Source organism: Labrus mixtus, chromosome 3 (genome assembly GCF_963584025.1).
Source record: "Labrus mixtus chromosome 3, fLabMix1.1, whole genome shotgun sequence".
NCBI lineage: Eukaryota > Metazoa > Chordata > Actinopteri > Labriformes > Labridae > Labrus > Labrus mixtus.
In genome coordinates, this window is record NC_083614.1 from 19557310 (window position 1) to 19579896 (window position 22587).

The window sequence follows — 22587 nt, forward strand, 5'->3', positions numbered from 1 at the left end:
AGAGTGACATACGAGCTTCAACAGTAGAAGGATAAAAATAAACCAGTGCTCGGGCCAACGTGATGAACTCCAGACAGCTGAGTCACCTTTAAAAACGGTTTCAGTTGAGAAAGTAGATTTTTCTTGTTGTATGAGTAATGTGTGAGGAGTCCAAAATTCAGAATTTCTATCCAGACCATCATAAGTTTATTTTTAAAGAACAATAGGCTACAGAGTGAACTGAAGATTCAGACAATTCCATATTTTTTATTACTACAAATCACTAAATAGACCTAAATAAAAAAAATAACCAATGTTTTTAAGCTATCCTATAGAGCCTTTAACACAAAAGAAAAATCAATCAATCTAAAAAATACAGCAGGCTATATGGAAACGTGCTTCAAAATATAGGTCATGAGAATTTCTATGAACACACTTTCGAGAAACACACTCGAGAAACTGGGAATTGCCCTTGAACGAGCTTTAAAGACTAAAAACTTTCTTTGAGTGTTAGAGTACTATAATGATAGCTTGAATCTTTGCCTTGTCATTGTCCACTCCTTAAGGAAACGGCAGTGACTTTAACTAGGCTACTCCAATCCAGAAATTGACAGACTACAACAAGCCTATATGACTTGACTATTATTGTTATAACATGTTGACATTTTTTTTTGCTATTAAATGAAGTCCATATATTCATTAAAAATGAAATAAATCCATATGGTGGCGGTACACTCACTATTTAGCTACAGACAACAGCTGCTAAAGCATTTGAAACAATTTAACAGCTAAAAACAGGTGTGCTCGGATGCGTATTTGCAGGTTTAATGAGTTTTGGCCTGAACTGGACCGGACTATCCCCTCCCCTGCACAAAGGGAACCCCCTTCCACGACTCTCTCGTGGGGAAGTAAACAACATTCAATTATTTAATTGGCTTTCAAGTTCACAGGGTAGGCGGCCATGGAGACACAGAAACACACACACATAGTAGAGCTGGTTCACGTGTGTTGTTTAGCCACGACATGTCAGACTGTCAGCCACGCACATTCACCCAGCACACAATGACTAGTGTATGAGACAGACTGGCACTTACAGGTGAGTCGAAGGAAAAGGCGCACTCGCTCTTGAAAACCCTGTCTCCTGTCCTGGGCACTCTAATGGTGGGCATGTACGGGACCAGCAGCTCTCCTAGGTCTGTAGCCATCTTCGCATTCCTGCTTCTCGCACCACAGTGCTGCGGAGCCTCCGGAGCAGCGCTGTCAGAGGAGAGGATGCTATTTTTAAAGCTCTCCGTCTACATTCCTCCGACCAGGGGGATGTGACGCTAAAAAACATAAAAATAAAATGACAGAGGGGTGGAGAGGAGCTGGCTGTTGATACACAGGCTGCGATGCATGGATGCTGCTCTTGTTCTGTTGTCTTTTTTTTTAAATTTATTTCCAGGATAAAAGCTTTGACCCGAAACAAATGACGCTACTATTGACTGTGCTGTTGAGGCTCTCTGTACACACAGGGATGATTTACCAGAAGTGCCCCTCCCAGCTCTGAGGATTATTCATAAAGCCACCCACACTTACACCATATTTCCCTCCAGGATTAGGAAAGTCAGAATTGTTAAGTGTATTTTGTTATCCGCTGCTAATTGTAGTATCCTACAAGCCCATCGATATAGGCTACGTCATTCCTCTATAGTTATCTGCTGTAGCCTTTGTCGATTAAAATATAGGTTGTTGTACATTTATTATTTATCTGTAGCATTAAAATAATGAATAATGACGGTCATGCGTAACAAAACGAGAAAGCAAAGGGCTAATTTCGAGCATCACAGGGAGAAAAAAAGATAAAAACGTGATTTCCTCAACCATCTCGCCCTTTGTTTTGTTTACCAATCATTGTCTGCACAGTGCTGCCACCTGTCGGACACTCACTTTAATTGCAAAAACGACAAATGTGACTTGGCAAAATAGTATCCACATAAAAACTTCTCACGTCAGTGTGTCCTGTTGTTAGAGATATCTTATACATATTATCTTTCAGAAGGAGAGAGGAAAAAAGTGTGATCTGATTATCGGGTAAGGAATGCAGAAGATATAGGACCTTAGCCAACAAGTATCTTTTCTATAGAATTGTAGAAGCATCACCAAACTGAATTTGCAAAAGGGATGGGAATAAGCATTATATGAATGCAGTTCATTAAAAAGCAGCCACTTTCTCTGAAGGCTCTTAAATACATGGCAAAACAAACAAATTAATATATCAGACACAGTTTTTTGTTTTTTTTAAGTGAAATGTAATTCAGTACTAGTAGAGCAATTGAATTGCCACCTATTTAAGATAACAAGACTATCCTTGCACATGCCAGCCAGCACAGGGCTCACACATGTAAATTATCAGATAGGCATTCTGTTTAACAATGAACTATGAGAGGAGGCTGGAGCACCAGAGAAATAAAATAGCTACACAGAAATATCTCGTAAGGGAGCATGCTGCATACTGAGCCCATATGGGCTGCCCAGCAATGTTGCATAAACAGCAGAGACTGAAATCTGCGAAAGAGGTACAAAAGGCACTGGAGGACAAAATATGACAGTATATATATATACTTTATTTACGCAATAAGGGGGAAATGTACAAACAGTTAGATTGATCAGCATGATGTACTGATGGCAGACACGACCAATTTAATTGTCAGGAGTGGACTTGGGACTGTAGTCAATTAACTCCTTGTTGAGGGTGTCAGTCTGGAACCATGGTCCGTCTCCCTTCTGCCTCATCTGTCGACGCACCTCCAGCTGACTCAGTCTGTTGACCAAAAGTCAGAAAAAATGTTTCTTTAGAAATAGAAAACAAGAGCAATCCCAACATAGTGTGGAACAATACCCTTTATTTTCTTCTAACATAACCAGGATAAGTGAAATATTAAGGCTCTTCTTTCTTTGGAGTAAACAAACTCATTTTTGCTTGTATAATAATTTTTACTGTCTGAGATCTTGGAGTGCAACTGTGCTGTGTATGTCACTGGTGTGGTGGGTGCCACCGATGACACAGCTTTGCCAATCCTGCTTTTTGTTCAGCTGGCCAGGGTTAAAGACATTCAGTTTTCAATCAAATTTAGTGAAGGTACAATACAAACTGTGATTCTGACTGACTAAACAAATGGCTCAGGCAGCCCATCTAGTAGACCATCAGAAAAGATTAGATTTGTGAAAGATTGGATACCAACAACAACCCTAGTTTAAACAACAAACTCTGTTGTAATGTCACACTGCTGCATGAATGCTTCAGTTAGTTCAGACATGTTATAATGATATTCACTTAGAGAATAACAGCACAGATATAAGTCAATTCAATAAAATATTTTAATGGCAATGCAATCTGACTCATTACCTATCATAAATATGTGTCTGTTCAAATAACTCAAACCTTCAAATTAACCAACTGGCATTTGGCACGGTGTATTCAGGCTTTAAAGGCTTTATATGCGATTTTTTGATCCAGCAGATGTCGCCCTTGAGCACCAGCATGCGGTGCATTGTTGTGTTAGCATGCTAATACTAGCGAAATGAGCGTGATCTAGAAACGCAGTTAAGCAGTGAGTACAGTATGTTATTCTTCTTTTCTCTAGTCCCTCAATTAAACAACTTTTATACGTGAGGGGATGAGTTGGCCGGCCGTCCTGGCGATGTAAACAAACTGAAGATAGGACTTGGAAAACATCACAGACAGTGGGACTCGTGTGTTACACCCATTGTAGACAGTCATTACCCACAGAGTTATTTTCAGGATATACTTGATTTCTATTACATTTAAGTGTGAAAAATCACATATAAAGCCTTTAAGAAATGATAGCACACTGACATATTAACCTACTAGCTGTATTGCAATAGTATAGAATAATTTGAACTGCCCTTGTGTCCCCGTATCACAACTGCTTTTCTGATCTTAACTCATCAGAGCTACACCATATCACATAATTACTCACCTCATGTCCGCCTTCTCTTTCTCTATTTGGATTGCAGCAAGCATCTTTTCATAGTCCTTCACTGGGGAATCATAAAAAGTCCGTGCAATCCACCTGGTGATGGGATGCTGCAATTAAAAAAGAAAAATACATTTTTTTAGTTCATTTTTTTAATGAATGTAAATGTATATAATCCAAATAAACAACCACAGTGTTTACACAAGAACCAAGTAATCAATTAGATACACATTTGCTTTAAGAGTTTATAAGTTTTTGTATCACACATTAGTGTCACATGAAAACAATATACCTTGTAGTACTCCCAGTGCTCAGGTTCATAGTCCTCTGGAGTTTCAACCAGCTGTGCCTCACCTTTACGACACATCACAAATTAGACTCAAAGTAACTTTTGTTGATTCACTTGTAAAAACAGTCAAATGATCAAACATTACTTAACAAAACAAATGAAGCTCTAAATCACCAAAACTTGGATCTCACTTACCAATGAAGACATTAACACTTGTGATAATGACAGCCATTGGGATGCCGGTCAGCAGGGTATAAAAGGTCTGAAAAAAAATGAGACGACAGAAAATGAAGATGAGATAAAGTTCTGGGGGGGTTTTCTGCGTGTGAGGGTATTAATGCTGGAGGTCACAGCAGGTCAGAATTAGCTCTTCTTTTATGCAAAAGTAGTTGCCACTTTAAAATTAGTTTTTATATAATTCTTCTTCAACTGCTTTGATTTTTCATGTTTACAGGCAATGAAGAAAATAGTGCTATAGTACTTACCAATAAGCGCAGAAATCTACTGTCATAGTAGCTAGAGGGTTTGATGACAAACATTTTCTTCCCATGACCCCAGCGAACAGCCACTGAAAAACAAGGCACAGTTGTCATATTATTTAGAATATGATTTAAGACTGAACAAACTGGGTCCAAATCCATGGGATAATGACATTTAGTGTGTTTTGGCTGCGGCAGTAGCTCAGTCTGTAGGGACTTGGGCTGGGAACCGGAGGGTCGCCGGTTCAAGTCGGACCAAATATGGAAGTTGGTCTGGTAGCTGGAGAGGTGCCAGATCACCTCCTGAGCCCTGCCGAGGTGCCCCTGAGCAAGGCACCAAACCCCCTCCCCATCAGTTCAGGAGCGCCCGCTGTGGGCCGCTCCGTCACTCTGACTTCTCTCCATTAGTGCATGTCCATAGGATCCTGTTTCTGCATGTGTGTGTTCATGACTTACAGAGTGCAAAAACTGAAATTTCCCCTTCCGGGGATCAATAAAAGTAAATCTTAATTAACATTGTGTTTTAATAGCCAAAGTAGTTTTGTGTTTTACTTTTGGCTCATTTTGAAATGGCTTCATTCATCATTTGTGTTGCAAAAAAACAACTGATTTCCACACAGTCAGAGGTCATTGTTAAAAGCTTTTGAGTTTCACTGTTTTTAAAGGAAAACTACAGCATTATTTAAACTACATTACTTATAATTGGACCACCAATGTTTTTCCTATCACTTACACAGATATGGGAAGGAAAAGTAATCTCCTCGTTATCGACATCAATGTATTATTATTATTATTATTATTATTATTATTATATTTGCATTTAATATTTCCCAAGAATTTGAGCTGCTTAAATCACACGAATAAAACATTTAACATATTTATTTATTTAATTTCACATGATAATATATAGCGTTTATAGTGTAATTCAATTTTATTAAAATAATTTGAAGCCGTATCATCATTAAATGATTCGTATACTAATTTAGTAATGACATAAAGGCAGCTTAAAAAGCTAAATTATAGCTGAATGAACAACTAATTGTAATAGTTTAATAACAAACCTACTTTTTGTACTTTTGTTGACAGCAGAACAGACGCTACCAGTTAGCTAGCTAACAAGTCCGGCGCAAGGTCATAACAGAGAGAGGGCAGCTTAGGCGTCAAATCATTTCAACCTCGCACCGGCCGGGTCGTCCCTTACCTTTATCTGTTCGTGTGACCGTTCGGCTGAGTAAGTTTGCCGCATTATTTCCAGATTTCAGAGGACTCAGTCTGGCCGCAAATGCAGCAGCAGACCTGAGAACGCTCATCCCCACCATCGCTGCTGAGGGAAGACGGTTCAACAACACGATCTCTGATTGGCTCATGAAAGAGTGAAGCGGAAACGGCCATATTTGATAAGGGCATGAATGTAGTTTTTTTTTTTTTTTTTTTTTAATTCAAATGACATTATGCTTTTATCAAGACACATAATTTAAATGGAAACTATTCCAATAAAAATAAAAATCCTAATAAAAATAATGATTATTGGTACAGAAAAGTGCATGACGGGTAATGTGGGAAGGACTTCTGAAAAGATGGCGGCGTCCTCTTCAGCAGGACGCCTTTTGACTCTTTGCAAGCAGTTTCAAAATGTCTGTAGGATATCTTCTGCGACAAATGCTAAGCAATGTACTGCTGCTTTCAGCAAATACCAGTCTACTCTTTACAGGTAAGAAGCTGCTGTAGTTCTTAAAAAGTAATAATAATTAAAACACGAGGTGTGAACAAGTCAGCATGTTCGTATCTAATACACTCATCGAGCTAAGCTAAGGTTTTTAAAATAATGTTTTCTGTCATAGTATGGTCTTCATTGTGCTACCGGTTATTGTTATGTTATGGTAGATGTTTTTCTTAGATAGCAGGTTACCATACTGAACTGACAGATCAATGATATTAGTCTAGTTATGGACATTTTAGATTAATCAGAAATTGTTATTGATAATGGCTTTATCTTATTGTTTACGTATACGAGGCCTTTAATTCAGTGTAGCATCATTTATACAATCTGCATATAAGTTTGGCTTCAGTGAATATTTCTCTTCAGTTAAAAAAAGTCTATTGGGTAAAATTAAATTATTGGGTGGTAGTGGTACATCCTCTATATTTAATTTGTCTGGTGGCATTTAGTAAATATTTGTCTTCTTAGTAAAAAAAAAAAAAAAAAAAATCATAACTCAGCTGGCGAATGAAACCACTTTATTTTTTACAAAATTAAAACTACAATTTTGTAGCCATTGAGGTAATGAGGGATTTCTCAAAGGCTTCTTGGTCTGTGCTTGAATATAAACAAAAGATGTCAACTCAAGAGTCCTATCCAGGTTATCACTTCAAGTCTTTTACAGAAATATATTTTGCACTCTCCAGGAAACAGTCTCCACTCGTCGCCCTGTCTCAATTCAGTCCTTCCAGCTCTGTGGTTCTGTGTCGAGCTCTGCACACCACCATCAGCAGGAGGGGACTTGAAGAGTTCTTTGACCTTCCTGAGAACTGGGGAGAGGAAACGGTGAAGTCAGGTAAAACATATGACATGTTCTCTGTATATTGTTGCAGCACCTTTCATAAAAAATGGACCATGTATGAAGGCAACGTTTTACACTTTTCTGGCTTGTCATTATTCCGTAGGTGCCCCATGGACCGCCAAACAACTGAGAACAAAGAGCAATGAAGATCTACACTCACTTTGGTAGGCAATGTCCAGTTGATGCTTTTGCTCTGCTGTATATTACCATTTATAGGACATGTGTAACATGCTAATGTTTCCCAGGTATGTGCTGTTGAAAGAAAAGAACATGTTGCTCACACTTGAGCAGGAAGCAAGAAGGCAAAGGGTTCAGATGCCAAGTCCAGAAAGAATAAGGAAGGTTGGTATAACGCTCAAGTGTCATATCCATCAGTACAGAAGAAAGAAATGATTGGCCTATGGTTTGACAAAACTAGGTGGGATGCAGGGTTTCAATTGAGTATTGATGATGTCGGTAAATCTTTTTATCTTGTCTGCTCCCAGGTTGAGAGGTCAATGATCCGACTGGAGACGGTGGTGAACGAGAGAGAGACCGCACTGCGTCTGCTGCAGACAGGACAGGAGAAAGGCAGACCTGGAGCCTGGAGGAGGAACATATTTGGACACGCCTACTGGTGAGAGCAGAGTTTCCATAAACAGTGTGTTACAGTTACCCATGGAGAAATGCAGCAATCTCATATTTTATATCTAGTAGTGGGTTTGTTTATCATTTGCACTTGCAGGACACACATGCATGTTCTCAATATCGCAGGTGATGTTATACACATTCTTCCAAATAACTTAACCCTATGAGTTTGAGTCATACTCCAACATAAGCTGAAGTGCACCAAGTACTGTAAGGATGAACTGCATCTAGTAAACATACATTTAATGATTCATTTAAAATAATTTAGTGTCACCAAAAAAAAACTTTATGTATACATGATACCTACACAAGGGGGACCCTTTAACTTAACCACTACCATTAAGAATCGGATAACCAGATAGATACCTCTCGTGAACTTGTCGTATGATAACCACAAACACTTAAAGTTTGATTTATATTAATAGAGAAAAAAAACAGAAATTTATTGCATTCACAAGAAATAAAAAATCTGTTGTTTTTCTGAACTAAGGAGATACCAGTACCTCATGAAACCGACAGAAGCTTTCATTTTAACTCCACTTAAAGTAGCTAATACTTGGTTTAATACATCGTTACACATGTCAATCATCAATCTTAAACACTGTTTTTTCTTCCCTCAGGTATCGATTCAAGGAGTATGCTATTCCTTGGTATATGAATAAGAGGTACAAGCAAAAGAGGTTCTTCACACCCAAGTTTGTCCAACCACACATAAGGTAAGATATGGCTGGAACAGTATTTCAGCACCTTTATAGAATGAATATCATGTAGTAAAAGTTATAGTAAAGAAGTTCCTCTTGAATTTGATTGAACCTTTTTCCTTACTCGTCTGTCTTGCAGGCTGCGCATTGAGAAGCATCTTCGAGAGAAGGTCCGGAAAGCCAATTTAAAGAAGCAAACTCAGGCCAAACTGGAGGAGAGGTTTCCTCACATGAAAGCTCTTAAGTCGTGAAAATTTAAGTGCAGTTCACATGTGGCGTTTTTAACAACTTGAGTCTGACATCTGGACAAAAGGCCTTCTCCACATGTCATCAGCAGATAATGTTAGTGAGGGTCTGAAACTGTTGTCCTGTCTAGATTTTGATGTGGAGTCTGTGCAGCTGTTATTTGATCCTGTAAGATAAATTATACTTCATTACCTTTGAACATGTTGTCACTTTTTTCATACTCTTATTAAAACAAACCTCATATTGAATTTTCTTCCTGTTTAAGAATCTTTAGGGCGAATATTTAAGTCTGAATAGTAGTGTTACAGGAATATGTGATCTATATTTATTCCATAATCTTATATTGTCACCTAAGTGTAAACCATATATATTTCATATTGAACAACTTGTTAGATTTTTCTGTTTACATGGACCTGTTAAAAAAAGTGAAACAACCATACACACATTTAAAAACAGCTATTCAGTATTTATCGCAAACTCATAAATGTCATCATTTAACAAATATCACTTTATTTTCTTTTAAAAGACCACATGTAGCCAATTACAAGCAAAAGTGAAAATTAAATACAGACCTATTAGCACATGCAACAACTGACTGAACTTTCCAATTGAGCTTACTACTTCAAAAAAAAAAAAGAAGAGGCTTAATGGACAGAAGACATTCCCCTCCAACTGTTAGGTTATTCTTCACATCACCCAAACTAATCTTGTCACTATTCTGCAGAAATCTTACATTGATAAAGTGTTGTGTTTCTGACGTGTATTTCCCATTGGACCCAAAAAACTGAATTTAGGATCTGCACGCTGATATTTTACGGCCTGTAGAGCATGTGAGAGTATGTCTAAGTTTGAAAAGAAAATGCATGGAGCGTAGGTAGCATGATCAACCTTCTGTCAGGTCCAGAAAAAAACCTAATATTTTAAGATGTAAGGATTAAAAAAAGACAAACAATCTTAAAAAATAAGGCAACAGACAGAAATGAACTAAAACCAAGTTTCATCATAGTGACAGTTTTTACTTAATGTGCATGTCTGTTTTCACAAGAAATCCCAGACAGACATTTGGACATACTTTTTAAAAAAACGAATCGTACAAAACAAGGGTGATCATCAGTAGGCGTTCCTGAGTTCAGGGTCAGAGGTGAACGACTTGTGATAATATATTGGCAAAGACCGTGATGGGAAGGGATAGGGGACAAACTCAAGGACACTTCCTGTCCACACACTGCTTTCCTCCTTCTTCGTACTCCTGTTTGGAGATCCACATCTGCTGGAAGGTTCCCTGACAAAGACAATAAAATGTGTCAGTTTAATTAAATCAGGATCAAAACATAGAAAGTTGGATGTTCATTTAACTACTTTTCAGCACATTACATTATAATTTTTAATAAATTACAGGGGTTAAAAGTCAAGTAATTGAACAGCAAAAGAGTACTCGTTCTTTACTGAAAATATCTTTGTGATACATCACAGAGGGTATAAAAGCCACAGTGCAAGGTCACATGGTAATCTAATATTCACAGAGCTAAGTAACCAGCCATCAGTGTTTGAGAAACATTTGTATCATACAGATTGAAAATAAAACCTTTATTTCAATGTTATTTGTTATTCTTATAGCAGAATTGAACTGTTGTTTGTACTTACGAGTGATGCCAAGATGGAGCCTCCGATCCAGGCGCTGAACCGACGCTCCACTGTAGTGTTGTTGGCTATCAACTTCAGCCTCATACTCTGCACGTCACAGACAATTGGTATTTGAATGAGTCATTGGTCAACTTCAGCCTTAGATGATAATGTGATTTGGACTATGTGAGGAGGTATTGTTGTTAACTCACAGGAGGAGTTTTCTGGGAGAGTTCTCTGTTGAGTCGGTCTGTAAAGCCCTGAATGAGCGTGTTTCCTCCCGTCACCACCACACTGCCATAGAGACCCTGAGACAACAGGACAAAAATGGTCAAGTATGTGTTCTGGCGACACATCCTCAAGAGTACCCTATGCATTATGATTGAAGCTGGATATTCGCTATACATTCCCCTTTAATTAATTCAAACATATTTCTGGCTGGGTAAAACTCTCAATTCAACATTATTAGTGCAAGACACTCTTATCTGCACTCTCTTTAGTAATAAACCAATTCATCAATTTTTCATTTTCATTGATAAAGTTCAAATCAATTGTCTCAAATGACATAATTTCTACCACCACCGAAAAATAAAACTAAAAGAGAAATCATCCCATATTCAAACATCTTGATAATCACCGGCCGGATGTCGATGTCACACATTCCCACGCTGGTTGTCACCACATGACCAACTCCCAACATGGTGTTTCCAGACAAGCCCTGAAGTGATCAGATATATATTTAACCAATGAACAAAAATACATAAAAAAAACATTCAAACTAACATATTTTCAAAATGCAACTTTAGTTACTTAGATCAGTATTAATCATGTTTGGCTTTATTGGCCTAAAACGTCTTGATATTAAAGCCCATACCTTGGCATTAGAGGGGTCAAACAGCCCCTCAGGGATCTTCAGCCTCTCAGCCCCAAAGTCACAGTTGTATCCGTTTGGCAGCTCATAGTGTACCGTGGGCATCTGGGCAGCAACCCTAATAAAAGAGAGGGGGGGGGGGGTTAAACCTGCATTTAAACCACTCAGGTGGTGTGTAGTTTTAGTAACTAAATCTGAGGGTAAAAGTGAAACATAAATGTTAACTTAAAAAAATCACTTTGCTGTTAAATCACACACACTGTATATCTACATACTGTTTGTTATGTGATATCAAATTGTAAACAATGCTCTTACTGTTCGTCATAAGGGGAGTCAGACACCTGCAGCACAGACGCCTGGAAGTCCTGGATCACACACTGTAAACATCAAGGGAAGACAAGTTTGCACACATAAAAAAAACACATGATAGTGCAAAAAAAAAAATCATACCAGGTGTCTGACAGAAGGATGCTTACATTACACATGTAGTTGTGCCACGAGCGGGTTACTTGAGGCAGCTTCTCCTTCTTCTTCCAGCTAGCTGGGGATCCCTCCCGCACTCCATCCTGTGATGTGACTTTGTATTAGTGATTACAAATACCAACCACTGCTTGATCCAAGCCTGCAAATAGCTGCCTCGAATGCCACTAGTGCAATACATAGTGCCAAAACAGTTTTGGATTTTAACTGCTGCAATATCTGCCAAATACATACACTGGATTATCAGAAATATAACATGTCTCTCTGTGAAACACAAAGATCTTACCTTCGAAGCAATCATGTAAGGTGGGATGATTTCAACACTTAATTCTTGAAAAAGCTCCCTGCACTGCATGCTCATGAAGTCTCCAGCCAGGGGGGATTTGACAATTCCTGGGAGAAAAAAATAAACGTTTTAAAAGAGCAGAGTAATCCCCCACCAGGTTTACATCATATACAGCTACTCCATTCTCTGTTGAAAGTTATTTAATTCACCCACAATATGTATTGGAGTGTTGGAGTTATAGGAAACAAACAAACTTGATGGCTCACTATCAATCACAACAATAGATCATAATGGTAACAGAGGCTAGAATAACTGAGCATTTGCAGGAACGGCTGGCTCTATGGACAGTGCTGAGACGCAACCTCCAACCAGCAGGTGGCAACATAAATCAAAGACAATCAGACACTTGAACCAATAAAGGATTTAAAGACTTTTCAATAAAAATGATACATATGCAACTGAAACTCTGCAGAGAGATCATAAATGCAATATTTAGATATTTGCTCACCTTGCTGCAGGACGTAGCCATCGTGCACTGGAATTGCTGTGGTGTGTGTGGCTCCACTGTCCAGGACCAAACCCGTTGACCGCCCATTGGCAAAGCTTAAATACTCAGAGTTAAGGAAATGAATTACATATAACTTATAGAAACTTACAAATAGAAATGTGTTAGAGAAACTGTACTCTATGACCATTATCAGCCAGTGAGGGGACAATTAAATCAAATGGTTTAGCCTCATCTAGTCTTTTTTTTTTGAAGAAGAAGAAGTGAAATAGTAAAGGATACGCAGATAGCACGGCAGATTTGCAGAGGAAAAAGGCAGGAATGTTGTAATGTTCAAACATCAGCTCTGTGAGTTTCTCTCGTTTCGCTCGTGTGTTCCACTGCAGACACAAAACAGAAGATTAGTCAGCGCAACATTTTCATAAAGTGACGGAGAAAACAAGCACAGGAGGCTAACTCATCACCATCATTTAATTACAGCTGAAGCAAACATCACATCAAAAGGTCTTAAAAACAAATTCACATCTTAAGACAAAGCAGGAATTACATTTTTTTTTTTACTTGAAGAGGACCCAAATCGACCATCATTTAGCTGTTTGTATGGAATATCACAACTTTACACCGTTTAGCCTGGGTAGTTTAGGAGAATATGTTGCTGTTATTGTTTAGACTCCACTTCACACGAATGCTAACTCACCGATGCTTCTGACATGAGTACTGGATGCAGGCTGGGTTCAGACTTGAAGTGCATCTTGTAGGTGTGATCCAATATGGCCTGGAAACTGTCCCAGTCCTCAACTGTTAAAGAAGAGAAGAAGGGCACGACTTATTTAAAGGTTAAGTCTCTGACTCCCAGTGTTTAAATAATGCACAGATGAGAACAAAGGACTGAGATGTGTCTGCTCTCAGCCCGAGACAGATGTGGGAACTAGTGTGCTCATGTCTGTACTTTAATGGAGACTAGGCTTGTTGAAAATAAATCAATGTCACACAAAATGTGTATCTTTCTTCAACCTGAATGCTGGGTTAGACGGTGGATAAAATAGAGCAATGATGCACTTTTTTAGATAATAATTTGAGCAGCCGGCACCAATGTTTCAGGTCAGCCCTCTGAGGGAGCCAGTGGTCCCACAACGCGGTTCTGCTGCAATTACGATTAGTGTCACACTTGTCTCTAAATAGACTTCAAGCTTAAATCCACTGGACCAGCTCCTGATAAGTATCAGCAGCTAGGTCGGAAAAAGAAAGAGCAAGTTTCATATCTGCTGTCACTGATACTCCTGAGCTGATAGAACTCGGAAACATCTGTTAACATGTGGCATATGTAATGAATAAATCTGTGCTGGGTTCAAATATTCTAGACAGATTCAATTTATCACTTAAATACCCGAATGACCGTTGGACAAGAAATTTATCGGCAATTACTTGAATAGATTTATCAAAGACAAGGTCCAACTTTCCCAGGTCACAGGTCACCAATGTGACGCTTCAGATATTGTAAATTTAAGTCATTTGAATCTGTTTTAAAAAACAACACTTCATGGACTAAATGATTATTGGAATGATCAAAAGTATAGTAGATCATTAAAAGAAATGAACCCTCAGTTGCAGCTGCCGTTTTGGATGTAAGTTGTCAAACTGAATTCAAAATGAAATATAAGCTAAATACCACTGGACATATACAATAAAAACACCACAAAGGGAGAGCAATAGATGAAATGTGAGACAGATACTTGAGATGGAAGCAAAAAAAAAAAAAAAAAAAAAATCCTTCATGTTGAGTCAACACTCACTCATGCCGTTCTTCAGTGGAGACATGACCTCCATGTTCTCCCTTGGTACCCTCAGCTGGTTGGTATCAATGTAGTAGGTGGTCCCACTCTGCTTGCTCTTATTATCAGCATCAGTCTCCATTGGTGTGCTGCCATCTTCTCGGTCAAGGGTCACACCGATCACTGTGGGGAAGTCCGCCTGAGCCGAGCCAATAAAAACAGAATAAGGAGAAACAATGGAGTTGGTGTAATGCTTTACTAACTTCCAAGGAAAAATGAATACAGCTCTTTTGAAATTGCAGTGCTGGTTTGGCATGTACGGACTGGTTCATCTGCATAAAACATGTCTGCACATTCAAACTGAATGCCGGAAAGACAAGGATTGACGAATAGGCTTTATTTACATAAAAGTAGGAAAAGCATAGTTCTTACATCAATAACAGCTCTCTTTTATGCAAGTGCTCTAGTAAGACAAGACACATTTGACAATTAGCCAACATGCAGAGTACAAAAGGACTGAATCAGCTAAATGGAACTCAGCCTTCACAAACCATGTTATTTACACATATTGTAGTAACTTGGTCAAATCAGAAATAAACATAAACATTACAACTATAGAGCTACAATTAAAAGTCTTTATAGTCTTAAAACAGAAAATAAACTTGCAACTGTTTTCGGATTCAATTAATCATAAAAGTTGTTATTTAGCCAGAACTAACAAAACAAATCTGCTACTGAATGCTCAATTTTCGAAGTTTGTAACTTTTTAAATTAATAATTAAATTAGATCCAATGTCTGTCAGGTTTTGACTGATGTTTAACAAGCAGGGTGGAGAGAGACAGACAGTGAGACGAGAAATAGGCAAACTGGTGGCTCTTCAGAAGAAAAGTATCATGTTTTTTTTTAAGGCAACAAAAAATTATATGGATATAAACAATATTGTCTTACCCTATATCTTGTAAGAAAACATGTCTGTATATCTTAATAACTAGATATACTGCCCAGCCCCAACTCAAGGAAATAATCATGAAGTGCATTCCTTATTCAAATCAACCTTCATCTATAGTACGCTTTCATGGTCACTGTTATATAAAAGCATGTACTGTCATTACACACAAACAGGAAAGAGGAATAATGGGGGCTTATATGGTTCAGATAACTGACTCTACAGGAAACAAAAGACGACTGATGCAAATTAAGTGTAGTATGGGATGATCTCTACGCTGATTGATGACGGTATGGCCAATCAACATCCACCTTTTCGCTTCTCTCTTATCAAACTGATATTCATACATAAAAAATCTCTACATCAAGCAAAGATAGATCAAATCGGAGAAAGTACTCTAGAATGATCTGATCTCTATTCATGCTGTCTGTCTCCAGGGTGACAGCCCTCATTTCTTGCCATGAGGGACCTACAGAGGAAAGATGAAGATGCGCAGAGGAAGAAAAAAACACATAGCTAATCAGGTCATTTGAGTGATCCACTTACCTTGGGACAGTCTTCTCCTGCGTAGCCAGCTCTTACAGAGTATGAGCCAATGTCAAACACCAACGCTCCCACCTCATCTGAAGACGGGAGAAAAGTGATGTTTATTTATTTCAACTTTAAATTTGAGGGATGTAACGACTCGCCCAACTCACGATACTGGGTTCACGAGCCGATTCTCTCAAGATTTATTTTTACAAAGACTGTAGACAAATGAGGACTGAAAAAGATTCCTTTAGGGGCTGCAAACCAACTTGTCAGTGTGGTTTGGCCTTTTAATGTTTTTTTTCTCTCGCAAGGGGACGTGATTGGAGCTTCTCATTGTGGTGTCCATTAAATGCTGCATCATGTTGGTTGTGCTATTTGTGTAGTTCACTGTATTCTTGCAATATTTGCACACAGTTTTTGGTCTTGTATGTTACCTTCTCACCTCTTTCATTTTCCTCAATTTCAAAATCTTGCTCTGCAGCTGCCAACCGCCTCTGCTCTACATCTGCTGACGCTCACGATTTTATTGCGATTTATTTTTCATAGTACCGATGTGACTCTTGACATATTTGAATCGAATTTATCAAGATTTTACGATTAATCTTTACATCCCTAGTAAATTTTACTTTTTATTTTGATTGAATCATGACAGCAAAAGGTATAATGATAAAAAATGAATCACCAAACTATTCATATCAGGCATTTTTTAGTTGTGTATTTGCATTGATTGTGAGGAAATAAAATGAAAATAAATAATTTATTTTTGTAAGAAGTAAGTTTATAATTTTTTCCTTGAAAAGATAAATAATAGGTGAAATGTTAATATCTTAAACAAATGGGTCAGCTATAGCTCAGACTGCTGTGAGCCCCCTCACTCTGACATTTTTCCATCAGTCGGCTTCCAATTGATGAACAAGATAATCGTGATTAAACTATTACTGTGCCACCTGCCGTATTGCGCTAATTTTGTCAATATGTGATAGATGTTTCAAATTGTATGTTATGTTTTGGCCCCAATAGGACATCACGACTACCTTAAATACATAGTTAATTTATTTATTATTTAATATATTTACGTTTTTTCACTTATCTATTTTCACGTATTGCTTCTTTTTCAAAGTGTTCAAAATGTCAATGTGTTAAAAGTGATCAAGTTCAATAAATGCATATGATCCAGATTTTAAATGAATGAGTAATCATGTTAATTAATCGTGATCTCAATATCAAAGTTGATCATCATTTTGACAATATCAAGCAGCCCCAACTCCGCTGTCACAAGGACAGATACAAGAAATCTTTCTTACCGAAGGCCATAACTCTGAACAACAGCTCACCTCATGTGAGCAGAGAACTGTCATCATGATCATATCTGTCTCTCCATACTGTAATCTGTTCTGCACATGTTAAATTAAAAAAATTATCCCTGCACTCATGTTCACTTCATTTGGCTGTCTACTCGCCGTTATATTGTATAGTTTCTGCTGATAATATGTCTACACTCATGCATGCATTAACTTATGTTAATACTGTCCATTTATAACTCTGTTCTTGCACATTTACATTTAATCTTTCATATTTAATCTTCCTATTCAAGACTAGTAATGCTTAGTTAAATCCTGGTTGTATATATTCACATTCTTAGTTCTGATATTTTTAGTACTTATTTACTTTGTAGTTAATATTATATTGTGTTTAGATTTGCTAACATTGTGTTTTTTACTCATATTGTGTGTTTGGATAACCTGCTGCTGTAACGCCACAATTTCCCAGTTTGGGATCAATAAAGTAATTCTATTATATATTATATTCACTCTCCATTAATGCATGTATGTATACATGTTGTATGCATGTATGTATACATGTTGTATGCATGTTTGTATGCATGTTGTTTATAATCCCTAAAAGAAAAGTGTGTGATGTGAATGTCCGAGTCAACAAGTGGCAACCACACATTTCAATTTGGATCCATCCAACAAATTCAAGATTGAAGGATGTTTTATGATCAATTTACTTGAAAAGACCTTGTCTGTCTTTAACTGTATGAAACTGGCTGCAAATCTGAGCTACAAGATGTTAATTCAGTAACATAATAAATTGTGCAGCAGGATCTTTTGATGTTTCATTACAGCGACACATCTATGATCTATCTAAGAGAATGCAACCACACAGTCAACAAAGTATCATATTTAACCTTTTATACCCTCGGCTCATTTACTGTGAGAGACTTTTATCTTCATTTCAAACACATGATGTGTTCAGAAAATGGGTTAAACCCACTTTCATTCATTTCCCTGCTAGCTTGCTAGGTAGAGCATGCGTGGTTAGCTTTGCATGCGTGTGGCTTTAATTAAGTTTAAACCACAACACGACGCACTGACGAGTTAATACACGTACACACCCTAAAACGAGCAGTGATCAAAAAATGCCAGCGGAAGGTGTAAAATTGGCACTCGTTGAAAAGTTATCAGAGCTAACATAGCTAGCTAGCCATAAGTCTGGCTAGCTAGAAAACGACAGATCGTGCGCAACTCTTTCTCTGCCTTTAAACACATGAACCCACTTACCGCCTCCATACACTCCGCCACTCATCCTCCAAACAATATAAACAGAAACTTTTCCAATTTAAGTTATTTCAAGAAGAATAGTAACCGCTAACCGGCTAATCACAACAAAGGGAATATGTTAGCATGGATCAATCTAACGGCAGGCGCCACACTGTGGTGACGCAGCTGACCAATCAGAACGCAGCGCAGCAATCAGTACTTCCGCTTCAGCTGTGTGACGTAGTGCCAGAAAGCTGTAAGTACTTCCATGCCGTGGAGTGGACGTGGACCTGCGGACTTTATATCAACGTGAGTGGGAAACAAATGTTACAAGTATTATAAACTAACTTTTACTCATATGAAACAGATGTGCAGATAATTCAAGTGTACACGGTTTAACAGAAAGTGACGTGTGAGACTAAACTAAAGGACCTTGACTGACTCGGACAGCACGTCATGCTGCAAAAGTACCAAACTGATGTGAACTTTAACATTTAAAAACTAGAAGATGCAGTTATCCACAATGTAGAGATGTCGGTGAGAATTGTCTTATTAATGTTTTTGTCATAAATTACTCGGAGGATCGCCAGCCTCGTGCTCTTCCAAAGTTGTATTAAGTGCGCAGGCGCAGAGGGGTGGATACGGGTAAGTTACTTACTGTTGGCTATCTTAAAGTCTGAGAAGATCTCTGGTTATATAACTCACTTTTTAAAATATAACTCCAAGTTAGTAGATACAATCCTTAAACATAATGTTCAATTGTATTTTCCCAAATACAATTTAGAAAAGATAAACCAAACAACTAAATTGTTGCAACCAACCACTTAATTAAATGACTACAGTATGGCCATTGATTCAGTTCTACGAAGAATGTCTCATTAAAAGCATATCATTCAAATTGATATGTTCAAGGAGAAGGAGACGTAACAGAAAGGTCCTATTTTTATCTTGGCAGTCTCTGGTGAACACCTGTTGACTCTTCTCATTTTCTGTAGAACATGTTAGTGTACCACTGCTTAGTTACGGAACTGGATTGGTAACAATTAATCAGGTTGTTTTTCTAAAGACAAGCTAAAAATGTATTCTTCACAAGTTTGTTGCATTTCTCAATCTCTATAACCTGAATTCTTTGAAGAAACATAAAGCTCTCTTCAGACCCAAGAAAATCTCAATGGGTATTATATGCATTTGCTTTCAATTTTATAGACCAACAATTACTCAATATATATCAAAATAATATGGACAATCATCACTAGTTGAAAGCAGTAGAAAGCACAAGCTCATTTCATTATGTGGTAGGAATTTTTAGGCAATAATTACCTATACATGTACTGAACATTTTTAATTTTTAACACACTTGTCTTCCAGCACTCATGCAGCACTGCCTCACTCTGACCCTTGCCCGGCACAGCAGGCTCATCTTGAGAAACCAACTTCGTTCTGTCCATAAGTCAGCAGCCATGTCAGGTCTCCTCATCAACAATCCAGAATACTCCTGGCTGAGAGAGCTCGGCCTGTCTGAAGACAATCCTGGCGTTTACAACGGCAGCTGGGGAGGCAGCGGGGAGGTCGTCACATCACGCTGTCCTGCCAACCATGAGCCGATAGCCAGAGTAACCCAGGCTACTCTGGCGGAGTATGAAGAAACAGTGCAGAAGACCAAGGAGGCTTGGAAGATGTGGGCAGATGTTCCCGCTCCCAGAAGAGGGGAGATTGTGAGGCAGATTGGAGATGCTCTCAGAAAGAAGAACAAAGTCCTCGGTAGCCTGGTGTCTCTAGAAATGGGCAAGATCTACGTTGAGGGCGTTGGAGAAGTTCAGGAATACATTGATGTCTGTGATTACGCCGTTGGTCTGTCCAGAATGATTGGTGGGCCGATCCTGCCTTCAGAAAGGCCTGGCCATGCCCTTATCGAGCAGTGGAACCCAGTTGGTCTTGTGGGCATCATTACTGCCTTTAACTTTCCTGTGGCTGTCTATGGCTGGAACAATGCCATCGCCTTGACCTGCGGCAATGTCTGCCTGTGGAAAGGAGCTCCAACTACACCCCTCACAAGTGTTGCAGTTACCAAGATTGTAGCCGAGGTGCTGGAGCTGAACAACCTGCCTGGCGCCATCTGCTCCATGACCTGTGGAGGTGCTGATATCGGCACAGCCATGGCGAAGGATGAGCGCGTTGATCTGCTGTCGTTTACTGGCAGCACCCATGTCGGCCAAATGGTGGCCATGATGGTTCAGGAAAGGTTCGGCCGTAAGCTCCTGGAACTCGGTGGAAACAACGCTATTATCGTGTTCGAGGATGCCGACCTGAATCTTGTGGTTCCTGCATCTGTCTTTGCAGCTGTGGGGACAGCCGGCCAACGCTGCACCACAACAAGAAGGCTGATGCTGCACGAGAGCGTTCATGACACAGTGGTTGAGAGGATCGCCAAGGCCTACAAACAAGTCCGCATCGGAGACCCCTGGGATCCAAGCACCATGTATGGACCTCTGCACACCAAACAAGCCGTTGAGCAGTATCTGGCAGCCATCGAGCAGGCCAAGCAGCAAGGTGGCACTGTAGTCTGCGGAGGGAAGGTGATCGACCGCCCTGGAAACTATGTGGAGCCAACCATCATCACAGGGCTGGCTCATGATGCTAAAATCGTCCATACTGAAACCTTCGTCCCCATTCTCTATGTCCTCAAGTTCAAGACAGAAGAGGAGGCGTTTGACTGGAACAACGAGGTCAAGCAGGGCTTGTCCAGCAGCATCTTCACCAAAGATCTGGGTCGCATTTTCCGCTGGCTTGGGCCAAAGGGTTCAGACTGCGGCATAGTGAATGTCAACATTCCCACAAGCGGAGCTGAGATTGGAGGAGCCTTTGGTGGTGAGAAACACACAGGAGGTGGAAGAGAGTCTGGTAGTGACTCATGGAAGCAGTACATGAGGCGCTCCACCTGCACGATCAATTACAGCAAGGATCTTCCTCTGGCCCAGGGAATCAAGTTTGAATAAAGCCATCAGGTGGTTTGTTTTTTAGGGATGTGATGAGCCCAAATGAAAAAACCTAATATTTAAGTGTCAAAGTGCGACTTAGCAAATACTAGATATTTGTCATTGCATTTTTGCACTTAAAAAGATCAGTTTGAATTCAGACAAAAATCAGAATATGTTTTCTCTGTTGATTATTCCTATATGAAATATTTTTTGCGATAGTTGCATTGGTTGTTAATCCTGGTTTTGAAATAACATTTTGAAAATAGTTTGTTGTAAAGGTCAAATACCCTTTCCTGTAATGGCTGCCAGCACTTTTCAACAAGCACTTAGAAAGGAGGTTTGAGTCCTAGCTGACTGTACCAGATACTTTATACTGTATAAAAAATCAATCTGACCCTTTATTTTGGAAGAACAACTGGAGTGTAGTGGTTTTTCTAAATGTAAAGATACAATCAATCACTGTAGTGTAAATAGCATTCATCACAATCTCGTCATCAAGTTTTCAAAAAATCCTTAAAATAGCAGTTCAACATAAAATGGTAAAGGTATTGAGTCACTGCTTGTTTGTTTCTACATTAGAGCATTAATATACTGTACTTTGAATAAAGACCATCCTTTAGGAAAGGGTCACACTGCTTTTCTTATGTGACAAAAAATAATAAAGCAATCCTTGTTGATATGAATTTTGTCTGCCCATCTTTTGAGAACTTGTGGTTAATATGTTAATAGCTGTTTCTATGTGTAACAAGATAAGAGTTTTGATTCAGCCATTCCAGCTCTCACATTTTGATTTTAATTTGTGTGTGTGTGTGTAACTTATGTTAAAATCCAAAGATTTAGACTAAACAGACTGGAAAGATAACGAGGTAGAAAAGTTAAGCTTTGTATCACAACTAGAATTTAAAGCTTTTGACATTACATGTCTTTAAAGGTCACATATTATGGAAACTACACTTAACCATGTTAGCACACTTATTTGATTTTGATTTGATTTAAATTTTGTATTCCTAACATGTAACAAGACAAATGTGAACATTAAAAATCAGACAGAAAATAAATGATAATAACACAGTGGAAAGTATAATTCAGATAAAATTGTCGAACATTAAGCTTTTTTAAGTGACAGGTCCGAAAAGGAGTGGGATGAAGAAAACACTTTTAAAACCCTTCCCCCCCACCCACCCACCCA

At 38.7% G+C, this 22587-nt stretch overlaps 5 protein-coding genes across 7 annotated transcripts in view; 2 read left to right on the forward strand and 3 right to left on the reverse strand.

Annotated features, from left to right (window-relative positions):
* The window catches only part of usp13 (ubiquitin specific peptidase 13), a 33986-nt gene extending 32649 nt beyond the window's left edge, over window positions 1-1337 (reverse strand). For all 3 annotated transcript variants that reach the window (XM_061033616.1, XM_061033615.1, XM_061033614.1), the window contains exon 1: window positions 1074-1337. In XM_061033616.1, coding sequence (XP_060889599.1) covers window positions 1074-1184 — 111 coding nt within the window. In that variant the 5' untranslated portion in view covers window positions 1185-1337. The remainder of the gene's footprint in view (window positions 1-1073) is intronic.
* A 1227-nt stretch (window positions 1338-2564) lies between these two features.
* On the reverse strand, window positions 2565-6090 carry ndufb5 (NADH:ubiquinone oxidoreductase subunit B5). Its single transcript, XM_061033623.1, has 6 exons — window positions 5929-6090; window positions 4734-4816; window positions 4444-4510; window positions 4252-4313; window positions 3963-4069; window positions 2565-2782 (listed from the first exon to the last, which is right to left on the reverse strand). The coding sequence occupies exons 1-6, from the start codon at window positions 6044-6046 to the stop codon at window positions 2662-2664; spliced, it is 558 nt and encodes a 185-aa protein (XP_060889606.1). The 5' UTR covers window positions 6047-6090; the 3' UTR covers window positions 2565-2661.
* Window positions 6091-6279: 189 nt separating this feature from the next.
* On the forward strand, window positions 6280-9061 carry mrpl47 (mitochondrial ribosomal protein L47). The gene is made up of 7 exons (XM_061033622.1): window positions 6280-6438; window positions 7134-7282; window positions 7392-7452; window positions 7534-7630; window positions 7774-7904; window positions 8536-8631; window positions 8756-9061. The coding sequence occupies exons 1-7, from the start codon at window positions 6305-6307 to the stop codon at window positions 8865-8867; spliced, it is 780 nt and encodes a 259-aa protein (XP_060889605.1). The 5' UTR covers window positions 6280-6304; the 3' UTR covers window positions 8868-9061.
* A 786-nt stretch (window positions 9062-9847) lies between these two features.
* On the reverse strand, window positions 9848-18583 carry actl6a (actin-like 6A). The gene is made up of 14 exons (XM_061033621.1): window positions 18442-18583; window positions 15893-15969; window positions 14421-14598; window positions 13325-13425; window positions 12910-13007; window positions 12631-12725; window positions 12123-12229; window positions 11833-11922; window positions 11672-11733; window positions 11360-11474; window positions 11123-11203; window positions 10698-10793; window positions 10507-10593; window positions 9848-10144 (listed from the first exon to the last, which is right to left on the reverse strand). Exons 1-14 carry the CDS (start codon window positions 18464-18466, stop codon window positions 10064-10066), a joined length of 1293 nt encoding a protein of 430 aa, XP_060889604.1. The 5' UTR covers window positions 18467-18583; the 3' UTR covers window positions 9848-10063.
* A 1210-nt stretch (window positions 18584-19793) lies between these two features.
* aldh7a1 (aldehyde dehydrogenase 7 family, member A1) lies at window positions 19794-22081 on the forward strand. Its single transcript, XM_061033619.1, has one exon. The coding sequence runs from the start codon at window positions 19794-19796 to the stop codon at window positions 21414-21416; it is 1623 nt and encodes a 540-aa protein (XP_060889602.1). The 3' UTR covers window positions 21417-22081.
* Window positions 22082-22587: the final 506 nt, after the last annotated feature.

Excerpts from the sequence above, each read along its gene's own strand:
- ndufb5 (XM_061033623.1), bottom strand. The coding sequence starts at position 6,046 with ATGGTGGGGATGAGCGTTCTCAGGTCTGCTGCTGCATTTGCGGCCAGA. Across the intron at positions 4,511-4,733 it reads GTAGATTTCTGCGCTTATTG|ACCTTTTATACCCTGCTGAC; the intron begins GTAAGTACTATA and ends ATTTTTTTTCAG. Across the intron at positions 4,314-4,443 it reads AAGTGTTAATGTCTTCATTG|GTGAGGCACAGCTGGTTGAA; the intron begins GTAAGTGAGATC and ends TGTGTCGTAAAG.
- mrpl47 (XM_061033622.1), top strand. The coding sequence starts at position 6,305 with ATGGCGGCGTCCTCTTCAGCAGGACGCCTTTTGACTCTTTGCAAGCAG. Across the intron at positions 7,631-7,773 it reads GTCCAGAAAGAATAAGGAAG|GTTGAGAGGTCAATGATCCG; the intron begins GTTGGTATAACG and ends GTCTGCTCCCAG. Across the intron at positions 7,905-8,535 it reads ATATTTGGACACGCCTACTG|GTATCGATTCAAGGAGTATG; the intron begins GTGAGAGCAGAG and ends TTCTTCCCTCAG.
- actl6a (XM_061033621.1), bottom strand. The coding sequence starts at position 18,466 with ATGAGTGGCGGAGTGTATGGAGGCG. Across the intron at positions 14,599-15,892 it reads CAGGAGAAGACTGTCCCAAG|GCGGACTTCCCCACAGTGAT; the intron begins GTAAGTGGATCA and ends GGCTCGGCTCAG. Across the intron at positions 13,008-13,324 it reads TACTCATGTCAGAAGCATCG|TGGAACACACGAGCGAAACG; the intron begins GTGAGTTAGCAT and ends TTGTGTCTGCAG.
- aldh7a1 (XM_061033619.1), top strand. The coding sequence starts at position 19,794 with ATGCAGCACTGCCTCACTCTGACCCTTGCCCGGCACAGCAGGCTCATC.